This window comes from Equus caballus, chromosome 3, assembly GCF_041296265.1.
Source record: "Equus caballus isolate H_3958 breed thoroughbred chromosome 3, TB-T2T, whole genome shotgun sequence".
Taxonomy (NCBI): Eukaryota; Metazoa; Chordata; class Mammalia; order Perissodactyla; family Equidae; genus Equus; species Equus caballus.
Genome location: NC_091686.1, coordinates 63,964,582 through 63,979,970, shown reverse-complemented (window position 1 = coordinate 63,979,970; position 15,389 = coordinate 63,964,582). Strand labels below are relative to the sequence as shown.

Here is a 15,389-nt window from a genome sequence, read left to right as displayed (position 1 = left end):
TGGCATCCATGCCTTCTCTGTGCTCCCCTGTCTTCTCCAGACTGCCATCCGCTGTGCCAGCACTGTGCAGCTGATCTCCACAACACTGGGAGCATCTGTCTGAGGTGCCAGAATGCCCGGTACCTGCTGCTAGGGGACCACTGCGTTCCTGATTGCCCTTCTGGATACTACGCAGAGAGAGGAGCTTGTAAAAGTGAGTAAGTGCTGGACACGGGAGCTGGCAGTGCCTCATGAGCTTCTCTTTAGGGCAGAGCTGAGAAGGCTTGAACTTGCCGCGAGAGAAAAAGAAAGAGAGAGAGAGGAGGCAGGAAGCACACTGTGGGACAATGACCCAGCCCAGCTGACGCTCTCAGCCCTGGGGCTTTTATTAACAGCTCTTGGGATGCTGCTGTGGAAGGGAGTTCAGCTTCATAAGTTCTCTCTGCGTTTCTTTTCCCTCTGCAGAATGTCATTCCTCCTGCAGAACCTGCCAGGGCAGAGGACCCTTCTCCTGCTCCTCATGTGACACCGACCTCGTTCTGTCCCATCTTGGTACCTGCAGCACCACCTGCTTTCCAGGGCACTATCTCGATGACAACCATGCTTGTCAACGTAGGTTTTTAAAAATTAACTTTCTCTCCTTCCCTGCTCTTCTGGGGTCGCTGAAGGAAATATGAAGTTCTTGCTACCATAGTCTCACCTGGTGGCCTTTGTTTTTATAAAAGGAAGAAAATTAATCTACAAAGGCCTATGGTTGCCTTTAACAGATTATATCTCAGATATCAGCCTAATTGGAAATGCTGGGCTGGAGATCACCTGTACCTACTCTGTAAGTACTAGCTGTATGATCTCGGGTCAGTCATTTAACCTCTCTGGTCTCTAGTTATCTCATTCAAAAAATAAAAGAATTCTTCTGTTTCATCTTATGGTTTCTCTCCGCAATTCAATTCTGAAGTCCTGACAGAGAAGAGAGCCCAATCTAGGACTCAATCAGTGGCCTAAGCACTTCTCCAGATTTAATTTGTTTTCGACATGTATTTGTTGAATATTGACACCGTGCAAGGCTTGACATGCTACAAAGCATTTAGTTTCTGCCCAAACAGTAGTTATTTTGTCTTGTGTGAGAGTTACTTTTATAGATGTCTTATTTTTCAAATAAGTCAAAGTATGATTAATTGCCTGAGTCAGGCAAAACAAAGAGGATAAATTAGGGAAAGGGCAAATCTGAGTGGAAAGAAATTAGGAAATCCTTCACAGATGAAGGAACAATTTTGAGATAGGCTGAGGGAGCTTACTTTATTTCAATCACTAAAGTGTCATTTGCAAAATAATTTTGTTATACTTTCTCCTTTTGAAAATGGCAGGTAACAAATACAGTGCTGATATTTCATTTGATGTCCTCGGAAGTCCCAGGTTGAAGGCATTACAGAGTAGTAGTTAGGAAAGTGGGCTCTAGACGCAGGTGACTGAAGGACAAATCCTTTGTGACCTTGCGCATGTGAGTTAACCGCTACACCTGTTTCTTTTTCTGTCAAAGGGGGATTATAATAGTATCTACTTCTAATGTTATTGCACTTCGCACAGACCCTAGCAGAGAGTAAGCCTTCAGTATAGGTCAGCTATTTTTGTTATCATCATCTGAAATGAAAGGCAAAGCAAGCAGTAAAAGAGATTTATATTTTATAGATAGAAAGGTCTTACTGTTAGTTTATGAGAAGCTTGCAGGGATTTGCATTTGAAATGAAGTTATGTGGAACTCATCATTTTGCATCATCTATTGCGACACCAGAGATAAAATCCCTCTTTGGACCAGTGGAAAGATTTCTTTACTTTTGTAACAAAAACTTTGCTTGGTATATACCAACTGTCTGGCAGATCTGTAGAGTCCGTAACACAAGAGACATGAATGAAATACTTAGATGTTCTGTTCAAGAGCACGGGAGTGTTGGTAGAGAATAGTGACTTAGATTTATGAAGCTCTTCACAGCAGTGGAATCACAGAAATAAAAGTTCAAAAGAAAAAATAGAACCCGTTATATGGAGTATAGGCAACAAAAATATGTTGCATTAAATATTTTTCTTCTGAGAAGCTTTTGCCTTGGTGAAAGGAGATCTCTGCACAAATGCGTTTGCTATGCTACCATGTAAATAGGATTTTAGAGAGTATTTCAGTTAAATAAGAATCTCCTAACTTTAGTCCTTCGCTAAAGCTTAAGTTTCATTCTTTCAAAGACTGAATAAAGCCTGCCCCTAAGTTGGGATATTTGAATTTCTAAAAGTAAAAAAAAATCAACAATTTCCCTTTCTAATGCTCATCATTATAGACAAGTATAGGCCTGACAGTGTTAGAAATTGTGGGGTAAAGGGCTTTTAGGGAAATATAATCAGTATTAAGGGGAGGCATTAATAACCGTATTATAGAAGAGAGAGCTGTCTGGATTCTGATTATAGAAACCTTTGGAAGTTACATATAGAGCTCTGAAATTTAAGGATGACCGGTTGAGACAGAAACTTTAAAAAACAGATGATAAATGAGGTTCTCAGTAGTTGAACCGTATTGCTCCAGAGTGGGAGGGGACCTCCAGGGCTACCCAAGCCAGCCTTGCACCCAGCGCAGAGATTCTTTCTCACTCCCCCTCACAGACTCTGCAGATGAGGAAGGAAGCCAGCTGCATTGCTAGGGCGTGGTAGTCATTTAGTTGTTTGACAGTTCTTTCTCATTGGCCCTAGAACTTCCCTCTGGAGCAAGATAGAATAATTCTCCTCCCTCAGTCACATGATTACCTTCAAAAGTGTGAAATTAGCTGTCATTCTCCCACTTGGATTTCTCTGCGTCAGGCAGAACTGGAGCCAATGGAGTCCTTAAACAGAAATGGATGACCATCTCTTAGAGCTGTGGTAGGAAACAGGCCTATTTAAGAGGGAGTATGGACTTCATAAGCTGTGAGGTCCCTTCCTCTTCGAAGAACAATGGTTATAGTCTATCCTTGCTTCCCTCACTGGTTTCCAGTCTAGTCACCACCTTCTTCACTGGCCTCTTGGCACTTTCTATGGGGTCAGTGACCTCAGAGAACTGCACCTGGTACTCCAGATATGGTCACACCAACATGACTGCAATGCGACTAATACCTGGGTGGTCAGAATATAATAAGATGAAGAAAAGCCTCATTCCTCACATTCCTTTGGAGATGGAAGCTGAGACCCCAAAGGGGCTTTGGTATGTGCATACCTGTTGTGAGTGAGATGAGATCATTTGTGGAGTGCCTTTGAGAGGGATGAGGGGTTTGATGAGAGAGGAAGAAGGTTCAGATAGAAATGGTAGAAGCCCTCTGCTCCTCGGCGTCACACTCCTGCATCCGTCCAAATCCTCCATATAGTCTTCTAACATTTCAAAATGCTCGGCATGAATCCATTTCTTTTGGAAGTCAATGAAGGGGCTGAGTTATACTTGGAGGTTCCCAGGGGGAATGAAAGACTGCATAAAAGAACCTCAAGAACATGGAGGCAGACAGAAGCTTGAGGAAGTGAACTGCAAGAAACTCTGAGCCATCAGGTCAGGGCATCAACCTGTCACCCCAAGCTGAGGACCTGGCATTTGGGCCTCATTTTGCAGCTTCATGTCAAGCAGGGGGCTCCAGGTGACATTTAGGTTACGTGAAGGTTTTTCAGCTTAAGATTGTTAGTTTCTCTAGGGATCATATCACACTTTTAGTAAGCTTTTAGTCAACTAAAATTCTTAGATCATTTTTTATAGGAACTGCTGTCTAAACAGGTCTTCTGTCTCCTCTATTTTTGCAGTTGGTTACAGAACATAAATGAAAGACTTTACTTACGGTTTTGCTTATTTCATCTGATTATTTTTAGTTTATTGCTTCATCTGGCTAAAGTAAGTTCGAGTTGTTCTTTCAGCTGGTGAAACTTAACCAGCTTTATTCTATATAGGTGTTTGTGGCATATTGAATATCATTAGCTTGATTTCTTTGTTTTCATTAAAGCCATTAACAAAAATATTGATCAAGTAAAAAAGTGACTTCATCATAATATTCCACCAAATGTTAGTAAACTACTAAATATTCTACTAAATGTTAGACATTTCTTTGACCAATTACAAAGATTTACTGATAACTTTTTGAGTGTGCATTTAGCCATCTTTAAATCCACCTACCACACTAGACCCCACCTCATTTTTCTATTCACAAGTTTATGTTTGGGATTTTTGTCAAACCCTTTGCCAAAATTACAATACACCACGTGTAGAAATTTTAGCCATAAAAAGTATAAAAGTTTAGTTTCGTATAAGTTTCCAACAATTAAAATATTCTTTTCTAATTATTCTTAAACTATCTGTTTGAAAATCCAATCTAGAATTTTCCTAGGACCTTTCATTACCAATCTACATATTCTAATTAATGTTTTATACTGATGGCGTTTCTTGTTGGTGAAACAAGAGGACTTTCTTTTTCTTTTAATTTTACAGGCAGGTGATTTTCCTGCACCATGCCACACGCTTTGATGTCCTTGAGATCATTAACTCACAAGATCACTCTCTAGACTTTTCCTCTGGCACATACTTAGAGAAGATTTCAGAATGAGGCAGAGTTGCTAGCGCTTGAGTATATATAATTACAATATCTGGCTTCTTTCATTTATCTAGCAAGTGTTTATTGAACACCTACTATACGCTAGATAACCAGCTAGTGCTGGGGACTATTGCAAGGAACAAACAAACCTGGTTTTTGTTTTCATGAAGCTTACTGCTTAAAGGATACAAATGTTAAATACTCGGTTAAATGAAAATATGTATGGCATGAATAGAATGTTAAGGGTGCTGTGGAGCAGTAACTGGGAGACCTCGTCTATTGTGGAGAGTCAGGGAGGGACTTCTGGAAGAAGACGCTAAAGAGTGAATGAGAGTGAAAGTCAAGAGACTTGGAGGTTATATTGAGAGGATTCAAATACGTGCGTTAAGATTTCTAGGTAGAAAGAATGGAGGTAATGATGTAGGAGAAATATTTGCAGAAACAATGGTTGCAAATTTTCCAGGACTGAAGAAAGATATGAGTTTGTAGATGAAAACCTGGGCAGTATGAGTAAAAAAATCACTCTTGTGGGTACATGGAAAGTAGAATGCAAGGGAGGTCAAACTGGTTATGGGGAAACTGAGGCTGTGATTATAATCCAGTAGAAGATGATGCTAGTTTGGATGTGTTGGCATTTGTGGATATGGAGAAAAACAAAAAGTTCTGAAAATTATTTAGGTGAGTTTGAGTAAGTAGGATCCAATGAGTGATTGGATTAGAAGTGAGAGAAAGGGAGGTGTCAAGATAGACTCCAAGGTTTCTAGCATGAAACTGAGTAGATGGAGAATTGCCAGTTGTTAAATTAGGAAGGGTATAAGCATGACCTGATTTGAGGATCGTCCCTGAATGCCTGAATTAAGTGGCTGCTAAGAATCACAGCGGGGCAAATCAATAAGCCAGGTCACCTTTAAATCCTTTGTGTCTTAAAATATGGGATTTCCTGAGCTCCAAAATAAAGTTGATGCTTAATTCTAATCTTGACATCAAACAAAAATCTAAATCTACGTCATGAACTATAGGGGGCTTGATTCCTTAAGACGTAGGGTTCAAATAAAACTCTGGACTATTATTTCAGAGATCTTGGAGTAAGTATAAATTCTGTTGCTGAATCACAGGGCAATTTAGTTGTGGGATTTCCATTCTTGGGTTTATAATTTATGTTCTCTGGAAAATAAGATTTTATTCTGGAAAATAAGACTAACGTTTTCTGTTTCTCTTGATCACAGGGGAGGGTTATAAGCCATAATTAAAGACCAGGTTGGAGCAGGGCTGTGTTCCTTTGCAGCATCTGTCCAGGTTTGATCAGTGCTTCAGTATTTGCAATTGTAATGATCCGGTCATTTTCCTTTTCTATCTGCGCAGCATGCAGTACACATTGTGGAAGCTGTGATTCACAGGGCAGCTGTACCTCCTGCCGAGATCCAAACAAGGTCCTGCTCTTTGGGGATTGTCAGTATGAGAGCTGTGCTCCACAGTACTATCTTGACTTCTCTACCAACACATGCAAAGGTAAAGCTCTTCCAGAATTGTACAAGGATTCTTTTACTCAGTGATGCCCCTTAACTATAGATGTCCAATCTCTCACATGGGGAAAATACTGTCATGTGTTTAGACTTTCTCTGATGGTAGCAAGAAGTCATTGTGTATGTATGTATATGTTCATTCATTAAGCAAATATTTTTGAACACCTACGATGTGCCAGGCATTGTGCAAAGTATCAGTAACTAGACCAGAGGTGGCAAAGTGGAAACCCTCAGGTTGTATTTGGCCTGAGATATGTTTTTCTTGGCCCACCTCATATTGTACTGTTTTAAAATTTTTAATTATTTATCTTTTAAAAATCAGAAAACTTCACATATAAAAATTGAGATTTTCAATTTCTTTTGAAAAAGTCAGAAGATGTGGCGATATTGCATTTGTATTCCCACAATGCAACAGGCAGCTGGAGATGAGTAGCTGTCATCTCTTGTTGAGTGGAGCATGTTCTCTTCAGGGCCCCACAGTCCCCACCATTCCCTCTTCTACTGCATGAGGCCTATTTCAAAGATGTACGTTACCTTCCCAGGCCCTGGAGGCATGCATATGACACTTCTAGACTGCCCGACTCTATACTTAATAAGGACAGGAGTTGTGTCTGATTTGTTCACCTCTGCTTAACATACTTAAATGAGTGAAGACGCAGTGCCTGACCTCAAGGAGTTTATAAGGAGGTGATGTCAAAAACCGGGTGCCGTTTTCCTTGTTTTCCAATGGTTGGAATTCTTGAGGCTTGTACTCTTTGAATGGCCGTGCTCAACAAGGGGAAAAACCGAGTTAAAGGATGAATTTTCCTTGCTCCTGTTCCATTTTCCTTCTCTATTCCTCCATTCCACGTTTCCCCCATCTCTCTGGTTCTGCCAGAGGAGCTAGGGCTCAGATATAGAGGTCAAACATCTGTCAAGTAAACTTGGGATGCTTTAAGTCTTTGCAAAATTGCACAGTTTCCATTCCAAGAAATTCTACTTGGTTGTCAACTTAGGTGGTCCGCTGTGCTCAAGACCACAGAAGCTTTTCTATTTTTTCCCTTCTAACCAGGGGTTGTCAGTTTGCGGCGAAAAACAAGATTATCACAAATCCTTCCATTGTGAATGATTTCATAAATATGCTGGCAGTTTTCAAGGCTCTGTTTTAGTCATTTTCCCTTAGGACTGATTCAGCCAAATAAATGAGTGAGATTAACTTTATAAATCTTCTTGGAAGCACGTGTACTATCTTGCACATTAACATTCTAAGTCTTCAGGACTTAGAAATATTGCATTGAAGAAGAGAGAAAGGTGACTAATGAGAGGTTTCTCCAGCTTCTTAGTGGGGAGGGTTGGAGGAGTGAGGCAGTACTGAGTGGACATAGGTTCTCAAAGAAAAACAGTTCGGCAGCAAACATTTATGAACCTGTTACCATGTGCCAGGCACTGTGCTAACTTCTTTACCTTCATTATTTCAGTTAATCTTCATAGTAGCCTTACAGAATAGGTACTATTCTTACCCCTGTTTTACAGATGAGGAAACTGAGGCTCAAAAAGATTAAGGAAGGCATGTAAGATATGCAGATAAAAAGTGACGAAGCCATGACTTGAATACAGACTTGCCTAACTTCAAAACCCAAGTCTTTAACCATGCTCTCTGTCCTATCTTCCATACGAGATGGACTTACCTTACTGGCTAGAACTTTTGCTTTCAAACATGAGCTTTCTCAGGTATCAGAAAAGCTGGGGCCATTAAAAATCACAGCAGCAGTAACAACAACTATAATAATCGTAATAACAAAAACAACAGTAGGAGCAGCAACATGCTTTCCTGAGTCCCAATCCCTGAGACTGACTTGGTAGTTCTGACGTTGAGCCTGATGATCTGCGTTTCTAACAAATCCCCTGGCTTATTTGGGTGCACATCCAGGGCTGGAACCCATGAAAGTGTAAGCTCCTTGAAGGCAAGGTCTACCCACTTTATACCCACTGTTCAGTGTTGCACGTCTCATGGATGCTTGTTGAACACATAGGTGCATGTAAATGAGTCAGTTCTACCGCTCTAAATGAGATCTTCTGTTATTTCAGTAAGCTTTATGTCTGGACAGTTCCTTTATGCTCCATTTAATTCCAACATTATTGGTTCTTTCTGTCATGTTGGTGAACACCTTATTGTTGAGAGGTAGTGAGTCATGTGGCTGGTGTCAGTGAAGGCAGCACACGGCATTCTTGGTTAAGTCTCTGACATCCTTCTTGAGCCTAGCCTATTGGAGGAGGTCCAGATTAGGTTTGTGGAGGCTACACCCTATAGCAGGCTTTGCATGGAGATGCCCTGGCTTAGGAATAAAGAACTCTGGGGCCCATGGAATAAGATCAAGTTGATGTGGCTCCTTGGCAGCCCCGCTGACAAGCAGGCTCTGCACGAGCGTGGAGTGATTCTTGTACGTGCCCGTGTCTAACATAATTAGGAAACACTAAACCTCAGAGAGGCATTCAGGCTGCTACAAGCAGAACCTCGTTAGAGCTCACGTATCTGACATCTCTTAGGGTGTCCTCACTTCACCCCATGCAGCTGCAGACAGCGTCCTCATAAATTAGTCACAGGGATGAGGGTAGACAGAATGAAAGCTGATCTAACGTAGACTTTCTTTCTAGAGTGTGACTGGAGTTGCAATGCGTGCAGCGGGCCTCTGAGGACAGACTGCCTGCAGTGCATCGAGGGCTATGTTCTCCAGGACGGGGCCTGCGTGGAGCAATGCTCCCCATCGTTTTACCAGGACTCGGGCCTCTGCAAGAGTAAGTGTCTGGAGCCCCTGCTCTGTGCTCATCCAAGCTTCAGCCGCCTCTGATTTTTACTGTTCTGAGAAGGAGGCTGTGACAAGTTTCCTTTCTGGCTTTTTATCCAATTTCTGGTTTCTTTCCTAGGAGCTTTTCTTTGTTAAAGTAAAAATGTCCCCCTTTTCTTCTCCTATGCCCCAATACAACATTTGCTAAAATTTGAGGTCAGTATGGGAATCTTGGGGGTATATGACTTCGCAAACAGATACATTTTGACCATAATTTTTGGATTTCCTTAAAAATTGGACAGTCCTCTCCTCCAGATAGGGAGGTCTGTGTACTCTGGTCATTTGAGCACATGGCAAGATGATATTATTCCACCAGCTGCCTCCCATAACCCTCCATATACCATATATCTCACCATCACCTGTCTCTGGCCCAGTACCCCCTTCAGCCTCAAGTTAATACCACACAATCGTCAGCCCCTGAAATGCCCACCCAAAGTACACAGACAGCATTCCTTGGAGACTCTGATAACTGACAGGGTGAGTCAGGAAGTAGTGACATTTCAGTCAAGGGGTACAGAGGGCCAAGAACTAGTTAGTAACAACAGTAATGGCTAATATCTGTCAATTTATAGTTTGCTTCGTATTTTCCATTATTTAATTTGATCTTCATCCAGGGAGCTGGGTGGGACTGTATGTCCGTTTTATAGGAGAAAACACTGAGGCTCAGAGAAGTGGAGTGACTAGTTCTCAGTCACCCAGCTGGTAAGTACAGCAGTCACAACCAGAATCCAGACTCCTAGTCTGCTGCTTTGCTCAGCACATCAGGTTGTATTGCTGATTGCCATCTAATACTGCCTCGCCATGAGGTCCAGGGGCCCCTTGGAAAGCCATACGCATTCCTGTTGACTTGACTTTTGTCTTTCAGGCTGCAACAGCCACTGTCTCCAGTGCCAAGGTCCCCATGAGTGTACCCGCTGTGAAGGGCCATTTCTCCTCTTGGAAGCCCAGTGTGTCCAGGAATGTGGGAAGGGGTACTTTGCAGAACATGCAGATCACAAATGCACAGGTAACCTGGAGATCGTGCTGAGTTCTCTGGAAAGCAGTGAGGGCAGCCAGTAAGTCAGGTGTGCTTATTCTCAGGTAACCAAGGAGAATCTGAGTTAGAAGCAGAATGAAAACCCAGGGAGCTTGGCCTAAATAATTGATGGCTTCGCATGCACATCTGCCAATTGCTAGTTAAATAGAATATGGAAGTGCAGGCCAATAATTCTCTTGTACAAAATCGATATTGTCCCTAAAGGACTTTATGGAAACAAAGCCAGTATTTTATGGAATGTAAGCCTTCTATTGAACTAAGGTGAGGTATCCATTAAGAGTGGACCAGCCCTATTGATATGGGCACAGGATTTTCAGTGTGTAGACTAAATTACCGATGACCCTGATATTGGCATAATATCCTTGAAGAATAGGATTTCTGTGGGCAATTTAGTGAGACACACTGAACTTTTATTATTAAACTAAAGTTAAACCCAAAGTCTTAACCTCCTTGTCCGTTGAGTTATCCACAAGAGTCTTCAGTTTGTTCTCATCATTTCTATCAAAACTTGGCACCATGTGCCCCACTTTAAAGAATACCTGACATTTAATAAAAATGCCATTGCCAAGGTGTGGCATTTTACATTTCACCAAATTACCTCCATCTGCATTATCTCTTTTAATGTTCACAATGACTTGGTAAAATATGGCAAAAACTATGACTCCTATTTTACAAGTAAAAAAAAAAGAGGCTTAAGAGTATTAACCAGGGCAACATAAAATCAGATATTAAACTCAAGTTTTCTGATTCCAGTCCAGGGCCCTTAAAACTATGCTGCACCGCCTCTGTATAGCAAAATCTCAACTAAGGAAGCAGCAAAATTAGGCCACAAGCACTCAATTTATAGGATATTATTAACGTGACCCAAATAAATAAGCCTATGGTCCTTTAGATGGCTCACTCCCCTCATGCATTTAAAATAATATTAATAATATAAGAGTAGCAGCTATAGTGGTGCAGTTGTGGCCTTTTGTGTGCCAGGCTCTGCTCTCGTCACTTCACTTACAACACATGTAATCCTCCCAACAGTTATTTGCCTTAGGTGCTAGAACTATCCCCACTTTTAAGACTAGGAAATTGCAGCACAGATTGTTAAAGGAACTTGCCTAAGGTCGATAGCTGGTAAGTGGTAGAGGTGGAACCCAGGAAGGGCCTGTGCTCTTAATCACTATGAACGTCCTCTCTTAAAGGCAGTATGGTTAACTTTTCAGACAATCCATTTACGTGCAGAATTTTCGGATAGCAGTATGTGAGCGAGGCTGCTCCTCTGTATTCACTTTCCCTCTGAGGGCAGATCAACTCTCTCTGAAATTCCATAGGAAACAGTTGGAGTTCAGTTGGAATTCCCTTTTGCTAGTTGGGGGTCTTGTGTTGCTGTGCTCTCACTCTTCGTTTCTCTATCACTGATGGCCCGAGCTGGTGCCTGTGCCTTTGCTACGCCTCACTTAGTGTGTCCTCTCTTTGATAGCCTGCCCTCGGGCATGCTTGCAATGCAGCCGCAGGGACCGGTGTCACCTCTGTGGCCACGGGTTCTTTCTGAAGAATGGCCTTTGTGTTTCCAACTGTGTTCCTGGCTTATCTGCCCACTCTAATGACACATGTGCTGGTAAGTGCTTCTGCTCTGATGGTCTGGTGAATTCATCTGTAGTTTCTCCATGCAAAGGCAGAGTTTACAGATGCAGTTGGCTCATGTGATGTAAAACGCTGGATTCCTGTTCTGGGAAAAACCCCTGGTGCTGCTAAGGAATAAGAGACTGTTTATAGAAGGTGGAAAATTGAGAAAACTCAACTTCTAAGATTTTTGGAAGGGAAAAAGAGGCAATCTGTGCTTTAAAAGTCACAACTATTAGATCAGAAATTTGGCAGAAAAGTTATGTTCCTGAACTACATACAGTCATGTTGTAGAAAATTACATATATACTTATATATGTATAGCTACACACACATATAATTTATTCATATTTACATAGACTTGTAGAGCTAATTATGCTAGAGTGTAATGGTACATCTTTCGTGTACACACTGGAGATGAATGATAAATAAATAATAAATAGTACGAGGAGCCTGCCCCATGAGGGTCATATGTTTCAAGTGAATGGATTTCAAGCCACGCTGTTTGCCATTAAGAATAACACAGCATGCTAAAGGAATGGAGCTAGGCTTGTCCAACACATCAGTGGACACTTCACCTTGAACAACAAAGAGAAGCAAATCTAAATTCAGTCTTAATTTTGAACTCAGAAGTTTTATAGGTGAATGAACCTTGGGAGTTATATTATAGCTGAGCATTCCTTGGCTTTTGAGTGTCCTTCATCAATAACATGAGGCATATTTTGACCCCCACAGTCAACCATATTTTCTGTTTCTATATTTCTGACCTCTAAAGATATTAGGACTTTCTGTGGGGAAAAGTATCTTTGGCTTATTTTATTGGGATCCTTCTGGAAACCCCAAGTACTTAAAAGTCAGCTTACTTCTCTTCGGACGTAGTACAAGTCAACTTGTGAAAATGAATTTCACCTTCTTAGAGTAATCTTACAGCAGAAGTAGTCCTCCTGAAACTTGGCATTCCCAAACTGTCCTGTCTGACCTACTTGTAGAAGAAAACACTACCAATTAAAGTCTGGGCAGGAGACAGAACGAATACCACATCATGTTCGGAAATCCTAATTCATCCATCAGATGTTTCCTATGGACAGAGATTGTAAAATTTTAGAACAAAGTATATATCTCCACGTGAATTCTGAATATAAACCACTGATAATTCTACTTCATTGTAGATTAACTGTACTGTTCTAGCAAATGGTATCAGGCACTTCCCTCTTTTCCTACTCTTGATGGATCTGATGGTAGATATGACAAATGTATTAGAATAAGACTGTTGTTCTCAAACCTGGCAGCCCATTAGGATTACCTGAGGAGTTCGCAAAATCTAAAGTCCTACCTCAGAACATCTAAGTCAGAATCTCTGGTGGTGGAGCCCAAGTATGGTATTGTTTTAAAACATCCCTATGTGATTGTTTATTGTTACTATTATTGAGGTATAATTCACATACCATAGAATTCACCCTTTAAAGTATACAATTCGGTGACTTTTAGTATATTCACGCAAAGTTATGCAACCATCACCACGATCTAATTCCAGGATATTTTTTTTTCCAGTTTTTTTTTTTATTGAGTTATTGATAGGTTACAATCTTGTGAAATTTCAATTGTACATTAATGTTTGTCAGTCATGTTGTAGGTGCACCACTTCACCCTTTGTGCCCACCCCCCACCCCACCTTTCCCCTGGTATCCACTAAACTGTTCTTGGTCCATAGTTTTAAATTCCTCATATGAGTGGAGTCATACACAGATTATCTTTCTCTTGCTGCTTATTTCACGTAACATAATTCTCTCAAGGTCCATCCATGTTATTGCAAATCACGATCTAATTCCAGGATATTTTGATCACCCTAAACAGAAAGCCAATAACCATTAGCAGTTTCTCCCAATTGCCTAGTTGTCCCAGCCTGTGGCAACCACTAATCCTACTTCCTGTCTCTATGAATTTGCCTGTTCTAGACATTTCACATAAATGGAATTATATAATATGTGGCCTTTTATGTCTTCCTTCTTTCACTTGGCATAATATTTTCAAGGTTCATCCAGGTTGGAACATGGATCAGTATATCATTTCTTTTTATGATTGAATAATATTCCGCTGTATGGGTATACCACATTTTGTTTATCCATTCATCACTTAATGGACATTGGGATTCTTTCCACTTTTTGGCTATTATCAGTGATGCTGCTTTGAATATTCGTGTACAAGTTTTTGTGTGGACGTACATTTCAGTTCTCTTAGGTATATGCCTAGGGGTAAAATTGCAGGACCATATAGTAGCTCTATGTTTAATTGTTTGAGGAACTGCCAGACTGTTTTTCCCAAGCAGCTGCACCATTTTGCATTCCCACCAGCAACATGTGAGGGTTCCAATTTCTCCACATCTTCAGAAACACTTTTTATTGTCCTCCCTGGTGGGTGTGAAGTGGTATCACGTTGTGGTTTTGATTCACGTTTCCCTGATGACTAATTATGTTGACTACCTTTTCATGTGCTTATTGGCCTTTTGTACATCTTCTTGGGGGAAATGTTTATTCACATGTTTTGCCTATTTTAAAACTGGGTTATTTGTCTTTTATTGAGTTGTAAGAGTTCTTCATATATTCTGGCTACAGGTCCTTTTTCAGATATATGATATGCAAATATTTTCTCCCATTCTGTGGGTTGCCTTTTTACTTTCTTGCTGGTGTCCTTTAAAGCACAAAAGATTTTAATTTTAAAGATGTCCAATTTATCTATTTTTTTCTTTTGTCAGTTGTGCTTTTGTGTCATATTTAAGAAAGCATTGCCTAATTTGAGATCAAAGATTTTCTCCTGTATTTTCTTCTAGGAGTTGTATGGTTACATCGAGATTCTGTGTTATTTTCATGTGCATCCAGGGTGAGAACCACTGGATTAGGAGGCTTATAATGTACAGTCGCCAAGAGTCTCAACTTTGTAGCTCTGAATGAACGTTACAAGCCTATTTCTTTAAAAAAAAATAAATAACCTAACTATTGAATGTACCAAGCCTGACCTTTGGACTCCTGTGTTTTCCAGGCAAAACACACACCCCTAGTCTCCATGTGAATGGTTCCCTCTCCCTTGCAATTGGTTCAATGAAGCCCCTGGATTTTTCCCTCCTGAATGTTCAAGACCAGGATGGCAATATTGAAGACCTCCTGTTCCATGTCGTGAGCACTCCCACCAATGGTCAGCTGGTGCTCGCAAGGAATGGAAAAGAGGTTCAGCTCGACAAGGCCAGCCATTTTAGCTGGAAAGATGTGAATGCGAAAAAAGTGCGTTTTGTGCACAGCAAAGAAAAACCCAGGTGACTCAGTGTTCGTTGTTTTCCTCCTGCCTCCTTTCCATCGGTGCTTCGTGCCCCTCCCTCTTCTCAATAGCTGTCTCTTCTCTTCTGGGGAAGATCGATACTCTACAAATGCCAAACGCTTTCAGCTGCCTGTCATCATTTCACCATAATTGCTCAGAGAGTGTGCTTCTGTTAGCGGTATTTTCATTTTATCACATAATTATGGGTAATTCTCTGATGTGACAGGAAAGTTCCTAGAACAATTACCCAGTTTTTTGGCCCAGTAGAAACAAAACGTATTATATACCCAGATGCTACAGCTGCTTCTTCAACATTAAGTTAATACACTGGGAGTAGGGAGTGGCCAGAGGATGGAGTCCATACTTTTCAAGGTGGTATATGGTTCCTAGAATTTCAGAGTTGGAAAGAAACTAAAGGTCATAGTTAACTTTTTATTATCCACTTTATGGAATTAATTGTGGTTAAATTTTAAGCCTGATCCAGTTTTCCCCTGATGCCTAACACACTTCTGGCTGTCTTCCCCAC

General features: G+C 40.9%; 1 protein-coding gene across 5 annotated transcripts in view; it reads left to right on the top strand.

Annotated features, from left to right (window-relative positions):
- FRAS1 (Fraser extracellular matrix complex subunit 1) overlaps nt 1–15,389 on the top strand; it is a 419,338-nt gene that overhangs the window by 253,283 nt on the left and 150,666 nt on the right. For 4 of the 5 annotated variants that reach the window (XR_011437076.1, XM_023637883.2, XM_001492146.6 and 1 more), the window contains exons 21-27: nt 41–193; nt 445–591; nt 5,922–6,068; nt 8,717–8,857; nt 9,773–9,913; nt 11,412–11,549; nt 14,591–14,861. Coding sequence is in view for 4 of the 5 variants with exons in the window: in XM_023637883.2 (XP_023493651.2) it covers nt 41–193; nt 445–591; nt 5,922–6,068; nt 8,717–8,857; nt 9,773–9,913; nt 11,412–11,549; nt 14,591–14,861 (1,138 nt within the window). In the remaining variant the exon portion in view is untranslated. The remainder of the gene's footprint in view (nt 1–40; nt 194–444; nt 592–5,921; nt 6,069–8,716; nt 8,858–9,772; nt 9,914–11,411; nt 11,550–14,590; nt 14,862–15,389) is intronic. The other variant, XM_023637884.2, reaches the window with a different exon arrangement.